The following is a 24,220-nucleotide window of genomic DNA, read 5'->3' as shown; positions in this document are numbered from 1 at the left end:
TACGGACCAGAAAAAAAACGTTTGTAACGCTTTATTACAATAAGGCACGTACCGTAAAACTAGAAATAAATAAAAAATTAAAATTAATATGTAATGCATAAACATAAAACACACAGAGTATGTATAGTAACTGCTTTCAAGTAATTTGTAGTATTTTCATTACTTTTTGTACTACACTTTGAACTTCCACTCACCATATAGAATAATCCAAAAGTCACGGACTTTAGTTACACTAACAAAATTGGTGTATTCTAATTCTAATAAGTTCGTTTTGATAACAATACGGCAACGTCCGTCATACCTTAATAAATAAAAAGTTCATTTTTTTCACATATGGCAATTTGAGACATGTATTACAATACTTGTATGAGTCATGTATTCAATAATTTTCATTTTAGAAAATTACCATTTCTGTTCGGCACTAGACAATCTATATATATAAAAGTCACCGTTGTCTGTATATATATATATATATATATATGTATGTATGTGATCGCATCACGCAAAATCTACCGGGCTGATTTACACCAAACTTGGCAGGAAGGTAGCTAATTTTCCAAGGTTGAATGATCTGAACTTCGTTTGTTGATATCCCCATACCTCCCTACCCCTCCCGAACACCTACCCTCTAAAATTAACGAAAAACAATTATAACTCAACGATTATTGAATGGATTTTCACAAAAATTGATACACATGCTGCTTACATAGGGACATGGCATGGATTAAAATTTCATCGATCTACGGCAAGGGGAAAGGGGGGGCTCCCATAGTACCCCCTACCTTAAAAATGGTAAAAATGCAATATGGGTATCAATTTCGCAGAATTTATGGTCTCTAAATTGAATGGCCTTACTCTTAATGTTCAATATTAGCTCAGATTCCCTCTACCCTCCTCCTCTTCAGTAAAACAATAGCAATGCTCAAAACGAAAAACGTTAAGTCTTATCACATGCATACAACGCAAAATCTACTAAGTCTATCGGTACCAAACATGACTGGAATTTTGCTGACTTTTTATTATTTCGAATGTCCTGCTTCCCTTCCCTCTTTCGAACACCTATCGCTTAAAATGGGAAAAAATAATAATAATTGCTTAATTATGGAATGGGCTCTTATACAAATTGGACCGTATATTAGTTTAACATGTAGCCATCATGTGATAACATTTCATCCATTAGACGGAAGGGGAAGGGGCTACCATCCTACCCCCTAGCTCAACAATGGTTACAAAATGGGTATCTTTTTCGAACAATTATGGGTCACTAAATCGAATGGTCACAGTTTGAGTGCTCAATCTCATCTCTCCTACGTAACGAATATTCTCAATCACACAAAATCGGTTTAATCAATGCAACCAAACATAATTATAAGAAAGTCAATTTTTCAAGTATGAAATGTCCAACAATGTCATGTTTTCTTTCTGCCTATAATTTTCTATCACCTGAACAATAGAAAATATATAAAAAATTGTGATGCCACCTCACAACAGATGCGAATTTAAAAAAAGGCAATATTTAACACCGCAAATTTCGCGGGATGATGGTAGAAGAACTCTTAAATAATCGTCGATTATCTGTTGTTCTGGTCCAACTGTGGTTTAGGCACAGTTTATCTCATACTTGCTTTAATAGATTAATTTTAAATGCTTACACTGAGCTGGAAGCACATTTAAGTAATGCATGCAAAATGTATGTTTACACGGTTTGGTCGACTAGAGGTAATACTAAAACTTACAGCGCGTAGCAAAATTTAAGATTGCAAAACTGAAAACTAATACTGAATGCAAACACTATTCAGTTTGGAATTTATTTCTACCCGGATAAAATCTGGTTAATCAGCTAGTTATTTCATAAAGTACTCAATTTCACCGAGAGAAAATAACTTGAATCTTGTATAAAGGATTTGGACATAATCTGCTTTGAAATTTTCAAAGGTTTGCATAGTCTGTTTGGTCCAGTACAGTCCAGTAAGTCAATTTACGTAATTTAAAAAACAACGCGATATTTTTACTCAAAAATGTTTGGTAGCTCAATTAAGGTGAAACACAAGTACACACTGAATTTTTGTCTTTCTGAAGTACGTGAAGTATTTGAAATTTCATATTTTCTATTGAGATGTATACGATAATAACTTATCGTAGATTAAATGGTCCATGCATTCTATCTCACGGACTTCCTGTTTTACTAACGTGGAATTTGATTCAATGCATATTTAAAAATAGTTTAAATTTCAACATCTCTGTAAATTTGTTGAACGTACTATTGTTCGTTGAATATAATTTGCTCAAGCACTGATGAAACCAATCCTAGTTGAATCTGTCATGTGCACTGGATACATTATCGATCAGTACTGAACTGCTAGCATCTTTTTTGTCTTATGTTATACACTGTGGAACGTTTGTAAACGTAATTTGGTCAGGGTGTAATAAAATCTTTATTGTCGAAAGACAGTCATTTTGTATTTCGCCATGTTGTCGATTGTCCCCGAAATTAAATAATCCACCCTAACCCTTGAAATGCCGCCTCAAAGATGACCCCCATTGGACATCCGGCTTTACAACTTCCTTCCTGACTTATCTTGAGCCTGTACGCTTGACCGGAAAGTATACCACCATAAAAATGATGGAAGTGTTATCAATTAATGCGTTCTCTATTTGATAACATATGGTAGTAAATTTTGCAGTGTTGTATATTCTTTACAAACACCGATGACATTACCGAATGATTTTTGGTATATAAACGTCAAATAGTACAGTACGGGAGGTATTAGCGCATAGGCCTAAAAATGAAAGGTAAGATAGTATTGTTGTGAATAAAAGTTCTTAAGCCCAGTTGGATTCGTTCTAATATTATAAGGTGCTTCTTTCTTCACTCAGTGGTAGTGGCGATATTGGGGTGCCTCCTATTGGTGGCCTCCAGTGATGCTTACAACGAAGTCTGCATTGGTGTGCCGAACCTTACGTACGTAAGAAGTCCACAGGCATGCTATCTCTACTACGCATGCATCGATGGGCAGGCATACGGATACACTTGCCCGGACGAGCTTTGGTTCTCGCTGGAATTGCAGCGCTGTGTGCCCCAGGACGAGTCCGACTGTGACATTGAACAGCCACCGGAACTTCCGGCTGCTCCCCCGAGGCCACCGTCTCCCGAGTGCACGGACGTAGACGATTTCACTTACTTGCCAAGTGATACATCTTGCCAGTTCTACTATCAATGTATCGATAATTTCGCCTACCTGCTGTCATGTCCTCGTGGATACTGGTTCAGCGTATCGCTGGGCCGCTGTGGAAATCGGTATGAGGTAGAGTGCGATTTGGAGGTTCCTGAATCAACCCCCAATCCTCCTAATCCCCCTGGAAACCTTTGTTTCGGTCGACCAAACTTTTCCAACGTTCGCGATCCTCAATTTTGCCATCGGTTCTACTATTGCCTGAACGGGTCACCATTCCCAATGGTATGCCAGAATGGGTTCTTGTTCGATGAAACTGCTCAAAATTGCATCCCTGAGGAAGAGGCACAATGTAACGAAGTACCACCACCGGCTCCTCCTACCTCTGGCATCTGTAGCAGTGTCGCCGATGGTCAGATGGTCCTCAATCCTATATACTGTAATCTGTACTACGTCTGTGTGGATGAAACCGCTTTTCCATCGGTGTGTCCTGACGGTGAATGGTTTGATACGGAAACTCAGGAATGTGGCCAACCAATGGATGTGTTCTGTCCGAACGGCCCCCAGACCACACCGACGCCAAACGTCTGCGTGGACACCGAGGATGGAGACTACGTGGCAAGCCCTCAAAGGTGCGAAGCATATTACGTCTGCTCCGGCGGTATTGGCTACATTCTGTACTGCCCACCCGGACTTTGGTTCGACCAAGTTACGCGAGAGTGCATAAATCCGGCCGAAGCCATCTGCAACGTACCGACACCACCCACACCCAACACCACGCCGACGATCCCACCAACCATCCCACCGACGGGACCACCGGAGGAAGGCAATCAAATGTGCAACGGAGTAGCAAACAACGTCAACCTTCCAAGCCCGGATGATTGTTCTCGCTTCTACATCTGCTTTAATGGAGGCGCGTATCCGAGCAACTGCCTTGGCGGCTTATGGTTCAATCCCGAAACTTCGCTCTGCGATTTGCCTGAGAATGTCGATTGCGATGTGGTGATTCCACTTTAAGCTTCCTAGATCGCTCCTCGAAGTCGGTATGTTTCAAACGAAGTGAATTCAATAAATATTGCTCTTAGTTTATTACCCCCAACTAATGTAACGATGCGACCATATCCTTATCGAGTGTCATCAATGTGGTGTCTTTTATTGAGAAGCAATGACAAACCGGTTGTATAAAATTGCCATCCTTTGACCGGAGACTCTTCAGTTGTGGTCAAGTTCCATTGAAACGATGGTGAACACAAAGTCTTTGACTTGGGCTGTAAAAGTCTTCCTAAGCCTATCTACGTTTGTCTACCATGTCCAAGCAGATGACGATCGATGCACAAGTGTTCCTAATTTGAGCTACATTCCGAGTCCTAACGCCTGCTACCTTTATTATAGCTGTATTGATGGTAATGCGTACCCGCAGGTGTGTTCCGATGATCTGTGGTTTTCAAACGAGCAACAACGCTGCGTCACAAAGGAAGAATCTGATTGTACGTTGACCGACCCACCCGCATTACCAGAGGCACCTGAACCGGAACCATCACCATTGTGCGCTGGTGTGTCTAACTTCCGCTACGTGGCAGCAACCGACTCATGCCAATGGTACTACCAATGCATCGATGGTATTGCCTATCTCATTTCCTGCCCACTGTACTACTGGTTCGACGAGAACATGCAACGCTGTGGAACTCGCTACGACGTGCAGTGTGACCGCGAGGGATCAACCACCACCATTATTCCCACACCACCGACCGTTGACCCACTCGAGCTATGTGATGATCTACCGGACTTCACGCTTGTCCCCAGTGCATCCCTTTGTGATAGATATTACTCATGCTACCAGGGGAATCCCTATCCACAAAACTGTCTACCTGGTCTGTGGTTCAATCCGGACACATTGGAATGTGACGATCCGGAAAATGTGGAGTGTGTTGCACAAACCCAAAGGCCACCAACCACAACAGTCTCGACGTCCGACTGTCTTGGAGTAACGGCTGACTTACCTCGTGCTAGCGCGCTCTCCTGTAAACTATACTATCGGTGTCAAAATGGTGTGGAAATTACAATCCCCTGCCCTGGCAGAACCCTGTTCGACGCAGCAAGTCTCGAGTGTGTCTCGCCAGAGCTTGCCCAGTGTGAGATAAAACGTAACTCTTGATAGCGGCACCGTTTTCCCGATTCGACTTTACCACCGGGGTACACAATCCGACGTCGCGTGTGGCAGACGATTAGGTAATCACGATTGTCTGCGTCACTACGCACAAACCTATGCAAACAATAAACCAAATCCCAGACGCATGTTTGGCCTCCAGTTCCTGGAAAAATCCTGCTGACTGTCTGCAACCCTATCGTAGACCAATAAATCACATTCTGATAACAAACGTTTCCAGACAACAACTTGTTGTGTGAATTGAAAGTAAAACACGTGCCTAAGGAAGAGTTGTTAAATGACGTCAAAAATCTGAGCTTCTTATTTACTGCTATTGCTATTTCCATCTACAAACCTTCAATTGAACTTTAATTACCATTCTTTGATTTTTATAATGTCGAATGTGTTTGAAATGTCATATTTTTGTTCAATCTTCCCACGCAGATATTTCTGTACTTTTAATGACGTACCAGTTCCCATCGCACATGGTTGATTGTAGCATTCGTATATTCAATACATATTTATATATCAGCACTTTATATCTAATCACTCATTGAAAGGATACAGTAATCCCTGCTTAGTAGAGTGTTTATGATCATGAGGCCTCTACTCTTAAGAAATCATATATCATCTGGTCAACATCAGTTGCGATAATCGATTGATATCAACTATAAAGCCTACTGCTGAACGCTGCAAATATTATCCGTAGATTTCTTATAAATTGAACCGTACCAAACGAATTTATATCACACCAGAAGTTTCTTTGACTTTATTCGGAAGGGTCAATTTACCAAGTAGCTTAAAAATGAAGAAAAATCTTGCGTTTTATGTGGTTCTTCTGTGCTGTCTTATTGGTGGCTCCCTACAACATTCTTCGTCATCTTCGTCCAGCAGTGAGTCCAACGAGTCGAACGGGAACGGTCGACCACCATGGGTTTCAACCGGGCGCCCACCATGGGTCTCTACCGGCCGACCACCAGTGAATCGAGACCGTTGTAATGGAGTTGCAGACGGAACGCTCTTCCCAGCACCAAATTGTGCCAACTTTATCCTTTGTGAAGGGGGACGTGACGTTCAGACCGCTTGCGTGCCAGAAGGGACGCTGTTCGATTACGAACGTGGAGTTTGCGACCACCCGGAGTTCGTAACCTGCTACGCCCAAGAAAATCGCTGCACGGGCCGCGTCAATGGAACGCTCATCCCAGCGCAGGAATGCTCCAACTTCATCATCTGCATGAACGAGCTGGAAACCGAGGAGGTATCCTGTGTTCCGGACGGAACCCTTTTCGACTACCAGCGTGAGGTGTGCGACTTCCCCGAGAACGTTCTATGCTGGGAGAGCGATATGTGTGCTGGGCGGCCCGACGGTTCCCTGGCTCCTTCTCGCAATTGCAGCAACTTCTTTATCTGTGAGGACGAGGCTATCTTCGAGGAGATCACCTGCCAACCCAGCGGTACCGTCTTCGACTGGGAACGGGAGGTCTGCGATCATCCAGAAAATGTGAAATGTTGGGAGTCGGGCTCGAATGGAAATAGTACGGAACGACCACCATCATCGACCGCGTCACCGACACGACCACCGCTGGATACCAACGTTCCAAATGATATTTGCCGGGGCGTTACCGTCGGAATGATCGCACATCCTACTAACTGCGGACAGTACGTGATCTGTGTGCTTGGACAACCAACGGTTCAGTACTGCCCTGACGACTTCATCTTTATTCCCGAACTTTCCACCTGTGGCTTCGGTGATGCTAGCTCTTGTCAAGCTAGCCGGACGTGGGTAGAAGTGTACAAGAGGGTCGTTTCGTACGTTCACTAAATATTTTGATAAGAAAATAGATCAAACAATTGTTTGCAATCAAATTGTGCTTGAAAAGCCCTGCATTAGAAACCATCGCGTTTAATATCTATGGGTTGTGATAAACATACACTATGTAAATATGTTTTGATTGTAACAGCATAAACACACATTCTTAGACACATCTCAAGAGTCATTAGTCCGGACAGGAAGTATGAATATAAATAGGAAGAGATGATAACATATGTACGTAAATTATTTGAGTAAGTTATAATAAAATAAAACTACAGACACCTCACTAAAATAAATACTACATTGTTAGATTTGTTCTACTGCCTAATTACATATTTATACTGTAACAAAAGTTGCTCCTCCTCTCCTCTTCTTGGCGTAACGACCTCTTGGTCATGCCTGCCCGTTAAGGGCTTACGAGACTTGTTTTCCTGTTGTGTTGTGGATAGTCAGTCCTCTCGTACAGGGGAGGGTCCGGTCTCGGTTGGGATTCGAACTCACGCCGTCGAGGTGGTGAGCCCCGGCGCTCATGGGCCGTTTTTTCTAACCGGCGCTACCGCTCAGCTGTCGCGGACCCCTAACAAACAATCGTTGCTACAATGTCTTAATTATTGTGTTTTCAGTGCATTCTTTAGCACATGTCCCCATCGAGCAATAACCCTACATAAATAAATCTATAGACACTTCACTAAAATAAATACTATATTGTTATCATTATTCTTCTGCCAAATAAAACGATTATACTGTAACCAACGTTGCTACAATACCTTAATATTGTATTGTGTCGGAACATTCTTTAACACATGTTCTCATCGAGCAATAACCCGGCGGTTTTTAATTTTTTTTTCATCATGGCATAAAACGCCAACTGAGTTACACATATTAAAATAAAACCATTTATTTTGTACATTTAACACGTTGACTGCCATGTCACCCAAAAGTGGGTGACAACAGAAATCAGTTCTAAAAAGTTGTTGACCCATAAATAAATGAAAATGCAGCATAAAAATTATAGTAATATTTTATATCAATTCTTTGGGAAGCGTAGCTTTTGCTTAGCCTTCAAAAATCGTTGGTTTGATAAATGTTATACACAAATTTTATTAAAAAATATTCTACTAAAAAAGTGTGTTAAAAACACTTGACAGTCAACGTGTTAAGTTGAGATAATCGCAAAATTTCGTTTAAATACATTTCCATTCGATTATAGTCCAATTTAGATTTTTAGTCCAATTCGATTATAGTCCAATTTAGATTAAGCTAGAAAATAAGTCCTTCGACAACACTGTTAGCACAAACTTTTATTATTGGTTTGATCCTACTGAGATACTTTTAAAGAAAACCATGTCAATTAAATAAGACAATTCCATGTTTCGTATGTTCATTTGTCACGGTATATATTTGTTGATGTTGGTGTGAACCGAAAACGTTTATTCAATGTCTGCCTCAATAAAGCTATAATTGATCGTCTGGCTACCGTCGAGACGATGGTATCTAATCGAACTGGTGTGTTTAATCCTCAAAAACAAACGTAATATCGACTAGCATGTTCGCTCGTATCCAGGATACATACAATCAGTCGTTCGGCTGCCCCTAGCAATAATCATGTTAGTGTGGCTAGAAAATCAAGCTCCGATAAAGGCTACGTATAGATTAGGACTAACCAAACCTTATTGCCTATAAAACTCTCAACCGATCCGGCAGCTTTAAACAGTTTGCTTTGGACCACATAATTTGAACCATCAGATTAATGGAGAAGTTACTTTTGATTGCCGGACTGTGCTGCCTGGTTGGGGCTGGGTTGGCAACCTTCCAGCGTACTTCGCCTCCAATTATGGGCAACTTTGTGGCCCGTAATTCTTCAGGCGACAGAGGGCGCTGCCAAGGTCAGGAAGATGGAGCGATCTTCCCATCTGCCAACTGCTCAAACTTTGTGTCCTGCGAGGGAGGACGCGAGCAAGAGGTCGGATGTCTACCGGAGGGTACCCTTTTCGACTACGAACGCGGAGTGTGCGACCATCCGGAATACGTCACCTGCTGGACGGAGGACAACCGTTGCACGGGTCGTGCCAATGGAACGCTGATTCCGGCTTCGAACTGCTCCAATTTCATCATCTGCATGAACGAGCTGGAAAACGAGGAAGTAACCTGTGCTCCATCTGGAACGCTGTTCGACTACCAGCGTGAGGTGTGTGATCATCCCGAGAATGTGCAGTGCTACGAGGGTGGGGCTTGTGCTGGCCGACCTGATGGTTCGCTTGCTCCTTCGCGTAACTGTAGCAACTTCTTCCGGTGTGAAAATGAAGATATTGCCGAAGAGATCCTCTGCCAGCCGCCGGGTACCTACTTTGATAGTGAACGGGAGGTCTGTGATCTGCCCGAAAATGTACAATGCTTGGAATCCGGACCAGGGGGCAACAGCACGGATGGACCACCGACGACGACCGCCGAACCGACGCGTCCTCCGCTAGATCCAAGCGTCCCCACTGATCTCTGCCGGGGCGTGACTGTAGGAATGCTGGCGCACCCAACAGATTGTACAAGATACGTCATCTGTGTTTTGGGTCAACCAAATGTGCAGCAGTGTCCGGATAATTTCATCTTCATCGCTGAGCTGGCAACATGTGGCTTCGGTGACCCGGACACATGCGTGGGAAGCCAGACATGGATTGATGTGTACCGTCGGGTTACGTCATATGCTCGCTAAACAAATATACAACATTTTATCTTTTTATAATCCAAGCATTTTTGTTTTCGTGGAATAAAAGAAAAAACGCGTTTGTTCCGACGGAAGTTGTTTGCATATACTCTCCGTTAGACCACAGCACACAGTTAATGATTTTGATTTATCTCGTTCCTGGAACCAAAAACAGTTTGGACAATCGTCGGAGTAAACTTAATGTTGATTTTGTCTGGAGTTTTATCTTGCCTTCTCGTGGCTAGATTGGTATTTAAGGGAACGTCGAGCAACTAGCTACAATCACTTCGTATCGCAACAATTACTCATCAAGATGAACAAGAAACTGTGCATCCTGCTTGTGCTCGCGGTCCTCTGCTCGACGGTCTTTGCCGGTAAGAGCAAAGAAAAGACGAAGGACAAGTCCAACGAATCAAAGGATAAATCTGACGAGTCCAAATCCAAGGATTCTGATGAAAGTTCTTCCAAAGAGGTGGTGGAATCCACTACAGCGGCTGCTGTAGAGGTAACGGATGCTGTAACCGATGCACCTACCGACGCCCCAACCGACGCCCCAACCGACGCCCCAACCGAAGCGGCAACAGATGCAGCGACGGATGCTCCTGCAGCTGAACCAACCGCTAACGAACTGAAGAGCTTGTGCAAGGGCGTTATCGTGGATATGAAGCCGTACCCGGGTAACTGCAACAAGTTCGTCATCTGCGTGCTTGGCAAGGCTACGGTCCAGACGTGCGGAAGCTTCCAGGTGTTCAACACTGACATTAAGTTCTGTACTTTCGGTGATCCGAAGAAATGCCCATAAAATGGTACGAAAACACGGTCATTTTACATGAGGAATCAAAACATTAAAACGAAAAAATCTCAAATAAAGCAAATGTACTCAATGAACACTATCTACGATTAATGCATCTATTATTTGATATATCATCACGCCTTGAGGTTCTCTTGCAGTTAAGCTATTTTGTAGTAGCAAAAAAAAATGAAAGGAGATTCGTTATGTAGACCCTTTCAAATGCATCGTATATCTATGCGAATTAGGGCATCTTAACACGTTGGCTGCCATGGTTATTATTTTTGATAGCCAGCTGTCATTAGTTCTAAACAGTTTTTGCCTCATAAATCAATGAAAATGCAACATAAAAACTGCAGTAATATTAAAAATGATTTTTTCGAAGTCTTTGATTGGCTTTCGAAAACCATTGGTTTAATGAGTGTCGGAAGACCTGCGCTTCAATTAACTCATCAATTCAACTTAAATCATTAATAAACATTTTACACCTTCAATAAATTACCCTTTACTCCTTTGTAGGCAAACAACAATTTGATCAAGTAAAGCTGAAGAAATATCTTTGAATGCAAAACGACAGACTTATTTTTACCGCGGTTTGAGAATGCTGCGATAATGTAAAGGCCAATAATTTGTGACGAATTCCCAAGTAATCCTCACGTGCTTGTTTAATAGCACGACTTGATTAAACATGTGAAATTACTTCCTACTCAGACAGTCTGGGTAATATTAAAATTGGCAATAAAATCTATAATCACCCTTATGGTGACGTGCTTGATAAACAAATCGATTAATGAGAAAAGATTACACAAATGGGAAGCTATCCTATCATGGTATGAAGTGAGCTCTCCATACTGTTTCGGAAACTCTACGAAGAAAATTGGCAATGCGTCACAAGGTTTGCTACATTTGCGATTCCACCAATTCCACCCAATTTGGTTTGTTCTTAATCCAGCCGTGCAGTCGCACGACGTTGCTAGCATAACATGATATCAGGTACGAAGAGGTTTAGCGATGTTTTACAGGAGACTCAAAAACAAAAAAAAACGAAAAGAAAACTACGTTTTTCGTTCAAAATCTCGTGATAAAGCGAATGCCGCCAACGAGTGTTTGGCTCAGTTTTTTATCAGGAGACGTCTGTTTAGCCCAGCCAGACCAACGGGACTCCAATGTGTATCAGAGCACAGTCGACGCCAAGCGGATGTGATTTACACCCTCGCGTGACACTGTAATCTCGCCTTCTTTCCACCATTTTTTCTAGAAACTTCCTAAACCGAGCCAATGAGACGTGTGACTATTTCAGCACCATTTCGAGGTAATGAAAAATTGATGTTAAATAGAAAGTTAGACGAAAGTGAATTGACAAAACCAGAGTATTGTAACTCCAACGGGAGCACCGTTTGTGTGAAGGAGCGTCGGTTCTGAGACTTCCCACGTTGGCCTCTTCACTTGGCTAGGACTGCACACAGTCAGATGACCAGAATAGTAATTTATTAGCTGGTAGTGGATTATTAATTCGCAGAGGGATTTATTATTGCTCTTTTGTTGTTTTGCACGTAAATTAATTTCACAATAATATATAAGTGTAATCATTGTATAGTCTAAACAGTAACAGCATAGGCAAACAGCAATGTAAGGGCACAATCTTATGTAAGCATAAGAATAAATACAAAGTGTATATGAAGTGGTGAGATACACGCCAACTATTACAGCGAACTACATATTGTTACGTAATCGATCGAGACAGCTGCTTCATTGGTCATGATCGGTCCAATGGCATTCGGTTAAAGGCGTTAAATAGCGTTAGATGACACGAGCATGACAAGGAAGAAGAAGCAAGGATCGATCGCTCTCACTCCTTACTCCTCACTGGATAACCACATGATGTTGATTTCGGTACAGGCTAATACCAATTGATCGGGTAAACGCCCTGTGGTGAAGCCAAAGGCTTTAGTGGCTGTATTAATCTATTTCACGGCCCCAAGCGCTACGGTAAGCGGGGCCTTCCAGACATTTCCATTACGCTAAATGTTTCTACACCAAAGAGAAAAGTTGGACTTATTTGTTTTATAGGAGCTTGTAATCCATCATTCATGTTTACAATATTATCATAAACCTTTTATGTTTATCAATAGGAATACATTATATAAAGTATTTTTTACTAATTCGGATGCATACTTTATAACCCACTAGCAGATTAATCCAATTTCATCCGGGTAGAAATACATTTCAAACGGAATAGTGTTTTCAATCAAGAAGAATCAAAGCTACAGTTCTCAGTTGACTACGCATGTGATATGATTATTAACCTGCAAAACCAGTTCAATAGATTCTAAAGAGGATCCAAAGGCTATAGAAATGAGAATTCCATTCGAAGCAGTTCCAATGAATTACAATTTGAGTGCATCGAAATGCAAGCAAATGATAACCTGAAGGATGCAGGGGCTAATGAATGTTGCCATTATGTTTTACAACAAGAAAGATTTTCATCAAATACATTCGCAGGTTATATGGAGTACATACATATAAAATATGAACGGTATAAACAAACGTATGGAGACAATTAAAATAGTTAACACTTAGTATTGTAATGTTAATAGAGAATATTTAATGTAAAGAGCAAATAGCTACCATAGATCTTTGGCTCCGCTCATAGGTAGATATGCCTCTGGCTGTGAGAGCCATCGTTCTTTCTTATTGCAGCTTTTCGTTCTTAATTTGTGTTTCATCGATCGCAAACAAGTTAAACCGTATGTTTACACATATGTATAGTTACAAAAATGTATTTGCAATTCACGAAAACAATACCGATAAAACTGCTCGCATGCAATAAAATAAAAAAAAGGCTCAAAGGGTCGCAACTTTGATGTACTTGCGAAATGCATCACTATGTTCCAGTACAAGATGGAAATCAGACGTCATACATTCTACCTCAAGAAAACTTTGTGCCTAACAATGGGAAAAAACAACGAGTTCGTATTCCAATCATACTTGGAATATAGCGCAAAAAAATGCATTTTCCTTCATAGACGCCAAAAGCAATAGACCTGAATCGGTATTTTGCCCTGATAGCGCGATCGTGCAGAAACGATAATTTCAACTCAGATACGGTTCCGATAAATATGTTTACCGAGCTTTCCAATTTGCAGCTACACCATGCCACTTAGGACTATCAAGCCCAAGTTGACCGTTGCTTCCATATCGCTTCAAGGGCGGGAGGCTGATTCGGAAATAAAAAGCAATTCTTTTAAAGTGAAACATTTCATAACGTTACACAAACGCGCTCTGGACGCAAACGAGGTCATTTTTGACCGGGTTGTGTAAACAATAGTTGCAGGATTGTTTCATTTAATACCTAACGTTCCGGTCTTTCACACCGGCCATGAACTATCTAGCCGCGACCCTATTCATCGGAATCGTGAGTGTCACGGTGGCGTTCGATGAAGAATGTGTCGGTAAACGCAATGGAGCCACATTCTCGGACGAATACAGCTGCAGTCGGTACCGCATCTGCCTCGGTGGATACATCTCACGTGGGGAATGTGAGGCCGGCCTTTACTGGGACAACTTTCGGCGACTGTGTCTCCCGGCGGCGCTAGTACAGTGCAGTGCAAAAATGCCACCGATTGTGCCCACCACAACGTACGCTCCACCGACCACCGATGACACCATTCTCGATGTGAACGACCAGAGCCGACCTGATTTTCTGGCGGAAGAGTACAGTTGCCCTGCGCAAGGCGTCCTGAGCATTCCTCATCGGCGCAGCTGCTCCCAATACGTGCTGTGCTTTGACGGAACTGCAGTTCTGCAGCGTTGCGCTCCAGGGCTCCATTTCAATGCTGCTCAAAGTGTGTGTACACTACCGGATCTAGCATACTGCGACCTGCAGGAACAAGTGTGTCCCGAAAAGGACGACCCTTTCAAGCTTGTGTTTGTCGCTGACCGGTTCGACTGCTCCAAGTAAGTAGGAAACTGTTTCCACTTCACACCCACAAAAGCCAAGTTGGCTACTTTGTATATGTAGTACTGCAAACTGAACGTCTCCCGATATTCTACTCCTCAGATACTACTACTGCTACAACGGAAAGTTCCACCCGCACAGTTGCGCTCCCGGACTGCACTGGGATCCGGTGAACAATTGGTGCACCACGATCGCCGAATCCAAGTGTATGAATTTCACGCCATACACCGAGGTGAACGAGCCAACTCTTGTTCCCAAGAAGGTCAGCTGCAAGGATGATCAGGCACGCTGGGTGAAGCATCCGAAAAGCGAACGCCATTACTACCTCTGCTACAAGGGCAAGTCAATGCTGAAGCGTTGTGACGACAGTCTCGTCTGGGATGAGGCAACGCACTCGTGCAATTTTCAGCATTGAACGACTACACAAACAAACTTTTACATGATAAATCTGTGCTAATAAACTAATAAAACCAAAAGGAAGGCAAACGCAACCATATCATTTCATTTACAACTGTACAATATTATATTCACTTCTGATTAAATACAACCCGGCTGACAGAAATTCAAATTTTTTGCTGCTGTCATGTGCTTCCAGCAAGAGTACCAGCAACCTCCCAGCAAGTCAAAATTTGACGGATCGCCCATGTATTGCCGCACACATTTGCATTGGTTTGCTTGGTGGTGTGAGTGAGACTAGCTCGCGTGTAGGTGTGTGTGTATGGTGTATTCTATGAATGTGATATTTCGTTCTACCCGCAGAATGCTGCGGTGAAATTAAAACATTTGCTTTTTGAGAATTAAGTCATCGGATGTTTATTATTCGGGTATTTGCGATGTTTTCTGACTTACCAGTGTAGAGATCCGGCCTCTGCAGTGTACTTGCCGTCCCAGAAAGAACCAATTCTTAACAGCATATGCGATCCAGCTCATGCACCATTTGACGCATTCTTTAGCTTTACTTTTCATTCCTAAAAGTAAAAAAAAGTTAGAATGTTACTGATTTAAAGACCTAGATTTCCATCATTTTCATAAGTTTATTAGTTTTTTCTTACCTCAACAGTATTAATGGCACGATCATAACACTTGATGCTCAATGCACTTGCGCCTGCACTCTGAGATTGCTATGACCAGAATGCGCAAATACATGATGGTGTGGTCGCTCCAACAAGAAACACACTCACATATCTCAAATACTATTCGTACGTAAGTACGGGCGCATACGCGAATAAAGACACAGTAAGCATATTGGGGATAGTTTGGCAAAGGATAGAATATGCATAGGAAGCATTCGCACCCTCTCTCTCCCTAAGAAAACGACCAACGCACACATTCTCATTTCTAATCATAGAGTTAAGGGGGGGAGAAGTATAGATTGTTGGATGCGGGGACCCAAAACCATTATGAGCTGACATTTTTCGTCAACCGGGAAATAAACAATTTATTTTTATTGTTATCTACCATCAAATATCTTTCATCCATTTTCTGTGGGTGGCAAATTGTTCTTAACTATCGCTAAATATTCTAACCAACATGAAGACTAACAATTCTGTAACTACTTGTCCCACGACGTTGACTTTGAGCACGCTTCAATGAGCAATTGAAATATCTAGTTTGTAATGAAGAATTAGTCTACTTATAGCAATGCTAATATAAGCTTGCAATTTTAATAGTTCGGGAGCGTTTATTTCATACTTACGTGGTAGATAAAAACTTTGTCCAATTTTGATGTATTTTGAAAGGAGATTCTGTGTTGCAGTGATTTCATGCGTGCTGTTACACTACATCGGATTTAATTTGTGTCTTACAATACGGCGTTGCAGCTCTCACAATGTACTCCCACTATTTACGAGTGAAATGCTATAACCGATACGTGTAAACTTCATCCAAAAGATTTTAACGGAACAAACGGACACAGTTGGATGCTTGCTTGCAGGGGCAATTCTTCAACAGCCGAAGTGCCCCTGCAAGAACACAGCCTAGCTATCCCAGTGCCCAATACAGGATAAGGTAAGGTGAGGCAATATGTGTCGCTGATTCCCAAATTTTCGTTAGTTAATTGATTTCTCGCAGTCCCACAAATAAACATGGGGTATGTTTTTCTGCTGTTATTTAACTACGAAGAACGGTAAAATCCCAAATGGGACCTCGAATTATTATTTAAACCATTTTTTTTTCAGAGGACGGCGTTGTGTCATCAATCTAATCACAACAAATGCTATTCATGGAACGTTTATATCTTTTCTCTTATTCTTATCTTATCTCTATATATATAATTCTTGTGTCACGGTGTTAGTGTTCAAACTCCTCCTAAACGACTGAACCATTTAAACTCAAACTTTGCACACACGTTCCTTAGGTATAAGAATAGGTTTTTAACTATATCTCATATCTGAAAATTTTATACTTTCTTAATTAATTACAATTTTCTATCGTCATACAACGGTTTGTTTGTTTTGTTTACATTCAAGCAATGACACAAAAAGTGAAGTACAACAAGTACATATAAACGGACACAGCAACATGCCTTTTGACACACTGTGGTGGTGAGTTCAATACGTAGGTGGTGAGTTTAATTAAAACAAGTCGTTTCATATAAGTGACGATAGTAAAATCTTTGTTAATTTTTGGTAATAACAACTAATGTTGTTAACTGGTGGTAATAGAATATGTGTGCAAATTATTGATGCTTAGAGCAGTGAGAAAACCTTCTCATTTACCAGTGTTGTGAAAACTAATTTCAGTATAGCTACTACAGCGAGGCTATGAACTCGCGAATAGGAACGAGCATGCTTTTTCGTCACGTATACATGCAATCCAAAGTGGCGTAAGTTTTACTGTTACCAGAACAAAATGCGGCGCATAGTCATGATATAACAAAACGTGTGTTCAAACATTAATGTCGCTGATAAACTCTATTTTACAATTACATGTATTTAGTCCAACACGCTATGATTAGTATCGAGGATCTTTGCATGGTAATTGAAAATTTGCCGCTAAGTTATTATTATGTTTTAAGTTCGCCGAATCGAAGTGTATCTAATTTGATGGACACTGAAATAAGTCGTGAACTGCAGCATAATATTGCAGTCATGTTGGATATCGTTTCTCACAACGTATCAATGTTGACTGATGAACAAACATACGTTTACGAACGCATTATCATGGCAGTATGAACGGGACAAAGCTGTATCTTTTTTTGGATGCCCCAGTCCGAACTGGCAAAACATTTCTCACATCGCTCTTGCTTTCCAAAATACGAACATACAATTACATTGCAATACCAGTTGCTTCATCTGGAATTGTAGCTGGAAATGGAGGTAGAACGACGCATTCATCATTTGGGCTACTTCTAAACATCAATAGGAACCCAAAAGCCGTATGAAACATCAAAAATCAATCACTCATGGCCTAGCTCATGGAACAGTGAAAAATAATTATCTGGGAAGAATGCACCATGGCAAAGAAGCATTCTCTTGATGCGCTGTACAGAACACTCAAATACGTGAAGTGTAATAAAGATTGTTCCAGTAATACAGTGGGTCCCTGCAGTACGCTATTCTCGATATACGCGAATTCGCAATACACGATTTTTTACAACTGACAGCTCATAGGGTTGCTCGACTTCTGATTCTCCTCTCAGGTGATTTCAGGCAAACTCTTCCCGTAGTGCCACGATCCACCTATGCTGATAAGATCACCTGAACTTGCCTTACTCATCGGTGTTGTGGAGCAATTTTGAAAAGCTTTAGCTAAGCATAAACAGGCACGTCCAAATGCTACAGGATCCATCAGCTTCTACTTTCTCCAAACAGTTATTAGACTTCGGCAATACACCTTAGCAGATTCTTAAAAAGCTCTAATAGAAACCCGATTTAGAAAACTAATATGTACGTCATACATGGCTTACCAGGCGTACATAAAACATCGTTTATTCGATTGGTCTGCTTGATTAATAACAAAATAAGGATGATAATCATTAGCAGCCTCACTATAAGCTTATTACGACGTAAATAGTGTAAATACAATGAAATTAATGTACTTAAGAAATATAATGTGACTACATATATTTATATATTTAAACCAATTTTTAACAACATCAAACGGGTCAGCTAGTATATCTATAAAAATGAATTTTTGTATGTTGGTGATGCTAAAACTCAAAATCGGCTTCACAAATCTTGATGACATCTTCGTATGGTTTGTTCCTTTTTACCCAAGGAAGGTTTAGGAAAAAATAAAATTTGAAAATTCCCAAAGAAAAGCCGGAAAATGGGAAAATTCGGTAAAAACGACTTTTTCCATGAAAAAAAATAAAAATTTTTTTCTCTAACGAAAACGGTTGGACTTAACCCAACGAAGTTTTCTGATAATTTGTTTCTTTTGGCCCAATAAAAACAATGCATGTTAGAAAAATCCTTAGGACAAGCCAGAAACCCCGAAAACTCAAAAAATGCTTTTTTCCTGAAAAATTGAAACTTATAAAAATGAGTCTTTGTTATGAAAATGAGAATTTCTTATAAAAATGAGACATTGCAAATATCTTTTAGCTCCCTACAAATAGAAAAACAGGTCATGCGCAATCATCAAATGAGATAATTGTTTCCTTAACTTAAAAAGTTCTTTGGGTGTATGCTATAAAATTCCTCAATATTAGCATTTTAGTAATTGGTTTTGTCAGGTTTGCTCTGTATGATTCAGTGGTTTATTTTTTTTTCGTAGCATATTCGCTCTACGTTTTATTTGTTTTTTCTGCCACGGCCAGTTGGCATAGATATTTCTTCGCAGCACTTTACTCAGTTTCTTGCTAGTTGTTTATCACTATGTTCATCGCAAGTGAAAGTAGTTCAATGATAACACTATTTTGGGCCACCTCAATTTCAAATTTCCGTCTGACCGTAAAAAGGTGAGTGAAACACTCGGCGACATACATAAACGTGCTCGCGACGAAAAAACTTTCAGTATTGTGACGGACTTCATCACACGAACAAACCATGGTGCGCCAACTAATCGTTACAATGATTCTGCTGACAATATCAATTTCTGATGCTCGGTCTCAGCAAATTGAAACGAGTTCCATGTGCGAAGGCAAGGAGATCAATTCATTTGTGCCTGATCCAGAAAATTGTAGCAAGTTTTTCCAGTGCAACGGTGATACATTCATACACGGCTCTTGCCCGACAGGAATGTTTTACCACCAGCAGGATGTGTGCAGTTTTGATGACTCTGATTGTTCATCATCTACCGAACCACCAACAACATCTAGCTCTTCTTCGACAACTGATGAGACGAATGTAACGAGCAGTACTGGAATACCTGAAAAATCTACCACAACAGCGGCCTCGACCGATCCAGGGCAACGGTGTGCCGATGTTGATCCAAACCGTCCCCATTTTATCAAAAGTCCTACCCAGTGTTCCGAATACTACATCTGCGTTGACGGCAAAGCAATTCTTCAGAAATGCCCAGAAGGAAAATACTGGAGTGCAGAGTATTTCTATTGCGATGATTCGAAGAACGTACCATGCACTTTCGATCGTGTTCCAAATCCGGAGCAATTCTGTAATGCTAGTACTGTGGAAGAAATCTCGTTCACTGCCAGTCCAACAGACTGCGGTGAATATTATATATGTGTGAAACGCCTACCCTTTCTTATGCGATGTGCCCCAGGAAGTCAATGGAATGATAACAACAAGCAATGTGATGATCCAGGCATCGCTGGATGCAAGGTAAGAAGATAATCAGCTATCGTTTAGAAAGCTTGAATCCAAACTTCATCTTAAATAGATATATAAAAATATAATCAACTTTCAAGTCCCTTCAATTTGAGATGTAGATATATAATGTTTAATGAACATCGCGCAGACTCAGACCAACTAACCGCCACTTAAATGATCGCTTATTATTTCCCTCATTTAGGTTATCAACACATCGCTAGATGACCTTAACGTACTGTGTTCCACCAATGGCGAGTCCTTCGTAGGTCACCCTAAATATTGCAACCTGTTCATCTTCTGTAGAAATGGGAAAGCGTTTACTCAACTATGCCCATTCCTCACAGACTGGGATACCGTCACTGAACGATGTCTTCCCCGCCATCAAACTAAATGTTCTAAACCACGAATACATTAGTGGAACAATCTGAACAGTATTTTAAACAAAAAAGTATAAGAAGAAGGAAACTGAACCAGTGAGTCCTTGTTTCAAACAATATTTTTATGCCAAGTGTTTCATATGCATTCAATTAAAAACCATTGTATGAATCACGAATTGCCTTGATTGATTTATTAATACCTTTTCTCAATGCGTAAAATGCGTTATAAATATTCATATCTTATGTACAAACATTGCAATAATTGCAACGAAAGAAAAGTAACCATAAACATAACATGAACTGAAGAGATTTTGGTGCTGATATTGCGGGTTATACAAAAACTGTGATCATCTTTTGAAATTGAATTTACCAATAATAAAGCTAGAGACACAAATTTCTTAAAATGCATATTATATGCGTTACTACCAACGACGTTCTCAGTGAATTGAATATTTTAAGCCAATATGACATCAGACAGATAATACATTAATTTTATGATGCGCTTAAATCTTAAAATATTTTTCAACAAACCTTCCAAACATCGTAAAACCGATGTGATCCGTCTAATTTCTCTACAGACTCCGAGAAAAGTTGTCTGTTAGTGTGCTATCAATAAAAATGTTAAGAGAAATAATGGAACAATTTTTAATCGCGGGTTTTCATTATCAAACATTTCGACAAGCTCTCCAACAAAAATACACAAAATGATTTTTATTCTTTTTCCACACAAATCGCGGCATAATCTGCTAAATCAGCCTTGAGTTATAAATAACTCGTGATTTATTTGTTGTTCCTCAAACCATGTTTTTGGTGTTTACTTATCTAATTTTAGATACGGTTGCGAAATGGTTTTTGATGGATCTTTGCTAAAGCGCAATAACAGTAAAAAGATAAACAGACCGGAAGCAGCTTTGGACCAGCTGATATCTTATCATATGTGCATTTTTGTGCCGCTCTTGGGTTGATGTACTTTTTCCGCTGATAAAGGAAACTCGAAAGCGACTTAAAATGTGATATCTTAAACTGTAGCAAAACTCAACACCAGACACTGGGCAGTAGTTCTGAACATAACAAAAACCACCTGCTGCCATGTTTCTGATGTTGGACCTGCCATTATATACGTTCATTGAAAACCTATTGGCAACGGTTAGATGTTTTTTTCTGAATGAGTCTCCGGTAGCAGGTATCAATCGAAAATGACCATGAGCAGTGTGGCGGGAAAAAACCCGAAAGTGTACGTGCAGTACACACGACACGGTTATTCGCACCTGGCCTTAAGTCAGACAAACGTAACCATGAAGGTCGGCGCTATGGATTCATTTTGAACCATCAGAGAAATTGACGACTGACAACACGATTGCACCGTTATGATAGATCACCCGTCGCTTGGATGATGACAAACGATCAATGGTTGTGTATATTAAATGCTCGGGTGCTTGGAGAAATGACTGCAGTTCGTCTCTACCAGTCGACGTTGAAGTTCTCGTGATTGCAGGGATGGCGACCGGAAGGAACTCTTCAACCGTTACCACATGGTGTAGGTTGCAACTGATACTGCACCTATTGGTACTTCTACTGCTTACGGTTGTCAGCGCACAAAATTTTGATCCCATGGTGGTTTGTCAAGGAAAGCCAGACGATACCACTGTAATGAACCCGGTGTCCTGCCAATTGTTTATGATCTGTAAAAACAATTACCCGTCGGAATCTGGTCAATGCCCAGACAACATGCTGTTTAATGCCGAAATGGAATACTGCGATTTTCCTGACAACGTTGATTGCGGTACTCTCCCGCGGCCACCCGGGTTCGAGCAAGCATCAGAAGCTACGACACCTCAAGAAGCTACGACAACAACCATCCCGGAAGCTTCAGAGGCACCGGGAGAGTCCTGTCCCGCGGTCGACGATCCAGTGGTTCCCACGTACCTTGCGGTGTTCGACGATTGCTCCTCGTACATCTTGTGCTACCATGGTAATCCTTTGAAGATGAAGTGTCCGATAGGATTGGAGTGGAACAGACAAGATTCGATGTGTGATACACCACAAAATGCCAAATGCCAGGTACATTGAATAACGGATAAGTACACTTTCTTTCATTCATCTAATGAATGATTATCTTTTTCATTACAGGCAATTTTCCAGGATCCTTTCGGATGTCCAGCTACAGGAACCGTAATTATTGCACATCCATATCAATGTCAAAAGTATATCTTTTGCCTGGAGGGCATATCCTGGGTACAGGTGTGTCAAATGTTTAAAATTTTCGACCCAACTGAAGGTGAATGCGTTTTAGGGACATGTTAATAGCGTTAGCTTTAAGTGGTAATAAATTTTCGACGCTCTAGCCATGTTTAAAAATATCACAGAAATCAATAAATAACTTGGAAATCGTTTTTATTATGACTTATAAAACGCCTTCGCAAAAGTTACCCTCATCTACCGTTAACCAAGTGGCCATACTTTTCTATTATATTTCACCAAGACACAACTTTTCTGTTTCATCCACGCAATGTCCCACATAGAAGTTGAATGTCTCGAGAAACGGACAAGTCTGCAGATAGCGTACTCCATACAGGCAATAGTAGAACAGTCGACAATCTGTCGGATGAATCTGGAGCGCACGAATGTCCGGCGGACATTCTGATTCCGGAAATAGAATTGGTAAGGCTCCCTCCGTGTCGGGCATGTGTGTGACTATCGGAGGTCCCATCGTAGGACTTAGTGTAGGCTCTGGCGTTGTGGAGCTAGGAGTAGTCACCGGAGTTTCGGTGGCGGGTGGTTCTGCGCCCTAAGAAGCAAGAAAATAAATTATCACAAACGACTTGGCTGTACCTCAGCGTATCTTTGCTATCAGTTATACCGGACAAATGACATTTTCCGCCAAATCACAACGGGAAGTCTGATCATTCCACAACGATCCGCCCGGGCAGTCGAAGAGTGTGACGATACCTTCACGACACAAGTAGAAGTTAAAACACTCTGGACCAGCGGAAAAAAATTCATCTCCTGGTTCACACGGTGGCTCGTTTCTACCCTGAATTGGATTACTCGAGCCTTGGTAAACCAACCAGACAAAGAACACGAAACTCAGATATCCTTTGCGGAACAAAAGAGAATTAAAATTTAAGACTATTAAACTTCTACTAACAAAACCAATCGTAGCAATTACTTACCCTTCATACTGTATGTTATTATGGTTTGTTGCGCTTTTATAGCTTGCTGGAGCTTCCGAGGAGAATTGCTCCTGTTCAAGGTTTCAAATCTGCAAACACACTATCGTATCATTTTCCGTTTACTTTATATATATCTATAAATTTACATCGAAATATGGCTGCCAACCGGTTGATGAATCGAGGAAAACATCGACGATATGGTTCTTTCTAACTACACTTCCTGACAAGACAAAAAACGGTCGGTTAGCAAAGATAACCGCTGAACCGATACCTTTGTACCATCGTTTAGCTAAACGGGGCTTCCCTCTTATCTTTGCTGCGTAATCGTCGAGGAATTTAATTGTGATATCTCCTATATGTATGGTTCTCTAAGGCAGT

The 24,220-nt window shown here is 41.1% G+C and overlaps 5 protein-coding genes across 5 annotated transcripts; all 5 read left to right on the top strand.

Moving 5' to 3' along the window:
- Positions 1-2,786: 2,786 nt before the first annotated feature.
- Positions 2,787-7,141, top strand: LOC131264030 (chitin-binding domain protein cbd-1-like). Its single transcript, XM_058266323.1, has 4 exons — positions 2,787-2,793; positions 2,878-4,183; positions 4,566-5,096; positions 6,100-7,141. The coding sequence occupies exons 1-4, from the start codon at positions 2,787-2,789 to the stop codon at positions 7,139-7,141; spliced, it is 2,886 nt and encodes a 961-aa protein (XP_058122306.1).
- Positions 7,142-8,882: 1,741 nt separating this feature from the next.
- Positions 8,883-9,839, top strand: LOC131260124 (peritrophin-44-like). The gene has a single exon (XM_058261792.1). The coding sequence runs from the start codon at positions 8,883-8,885 to the stop codon at positions 9,837-9,839; it is 957 nt and encodes a 318-aa protein (XP_058117775.1).
- A 304-nt stretch (positions 9,840-10,143) lies between these two features.
- On the top strand, positions 10,144-10,632 carry LOC131264020 (plasma protease C1 inhibitor-like). Its single transcript, XM_058266314.1, has one exon. It carries the CDS (start codon positions 10,144-10,146, stop codon positions 10,630-10,632), a length of 489 nt encoding a protein of 162 aa, XP_058122297.1.
- A 3,367-nt stretch (positions 10,633-13,999) lies between these two features.
- On the top strand, positions 14,000-14,993 carry LOC131260125 (probable chitinase 10). The gene is made up of 2 exons (XM_058261793.1): positions 14,000-14,577; positions 14,681-14,993. Exons 1-2 carry the CDS (start codon positions 14,000-14,002, stop codon positions 14,991-14,993), a joined length of 891 nt encoding a protein of 296 aa, XP_058117776.1.
- Positions 14,994-19,593: 4,600 nt separating this feature from the next.
- On the top strand, positions 19,594-22,739 carry LOC131264009 (peritrophin-1-like). Its single transcript, XM_058266303.1, has 2 exons — positions 19,594-20,029; positions 22,378-22,739. Exons 1-2 carry the CDS (start codon positions 19,594-19,596, stop codon positions 22,737-22,739), a joined length of 798 nt encoding a protein of 265 aa, XP_058122286.1.
- Positions 22,740-24,220: the final 1,481 nt, after the last annotated feature.

This window comes from Anopheles coustani, chromosome 3 (genome assembly GCF_943734705.1).
Source record: "Anopheles coustani chromosome 3, idAnoCousDA_361_x.2, whole genome shotgun sequence".
NCBI classification, from domain to species: Eukaryota; Metazoa; Arthropoda; class Insecta; order Diptera; family Culicidae; genus Anopheles; species Anopheles coustani.
Note: the sequence above shows the minus strand (reverse complement) of the source record. Positions and strands in the feature narration are given on the sequence as shown.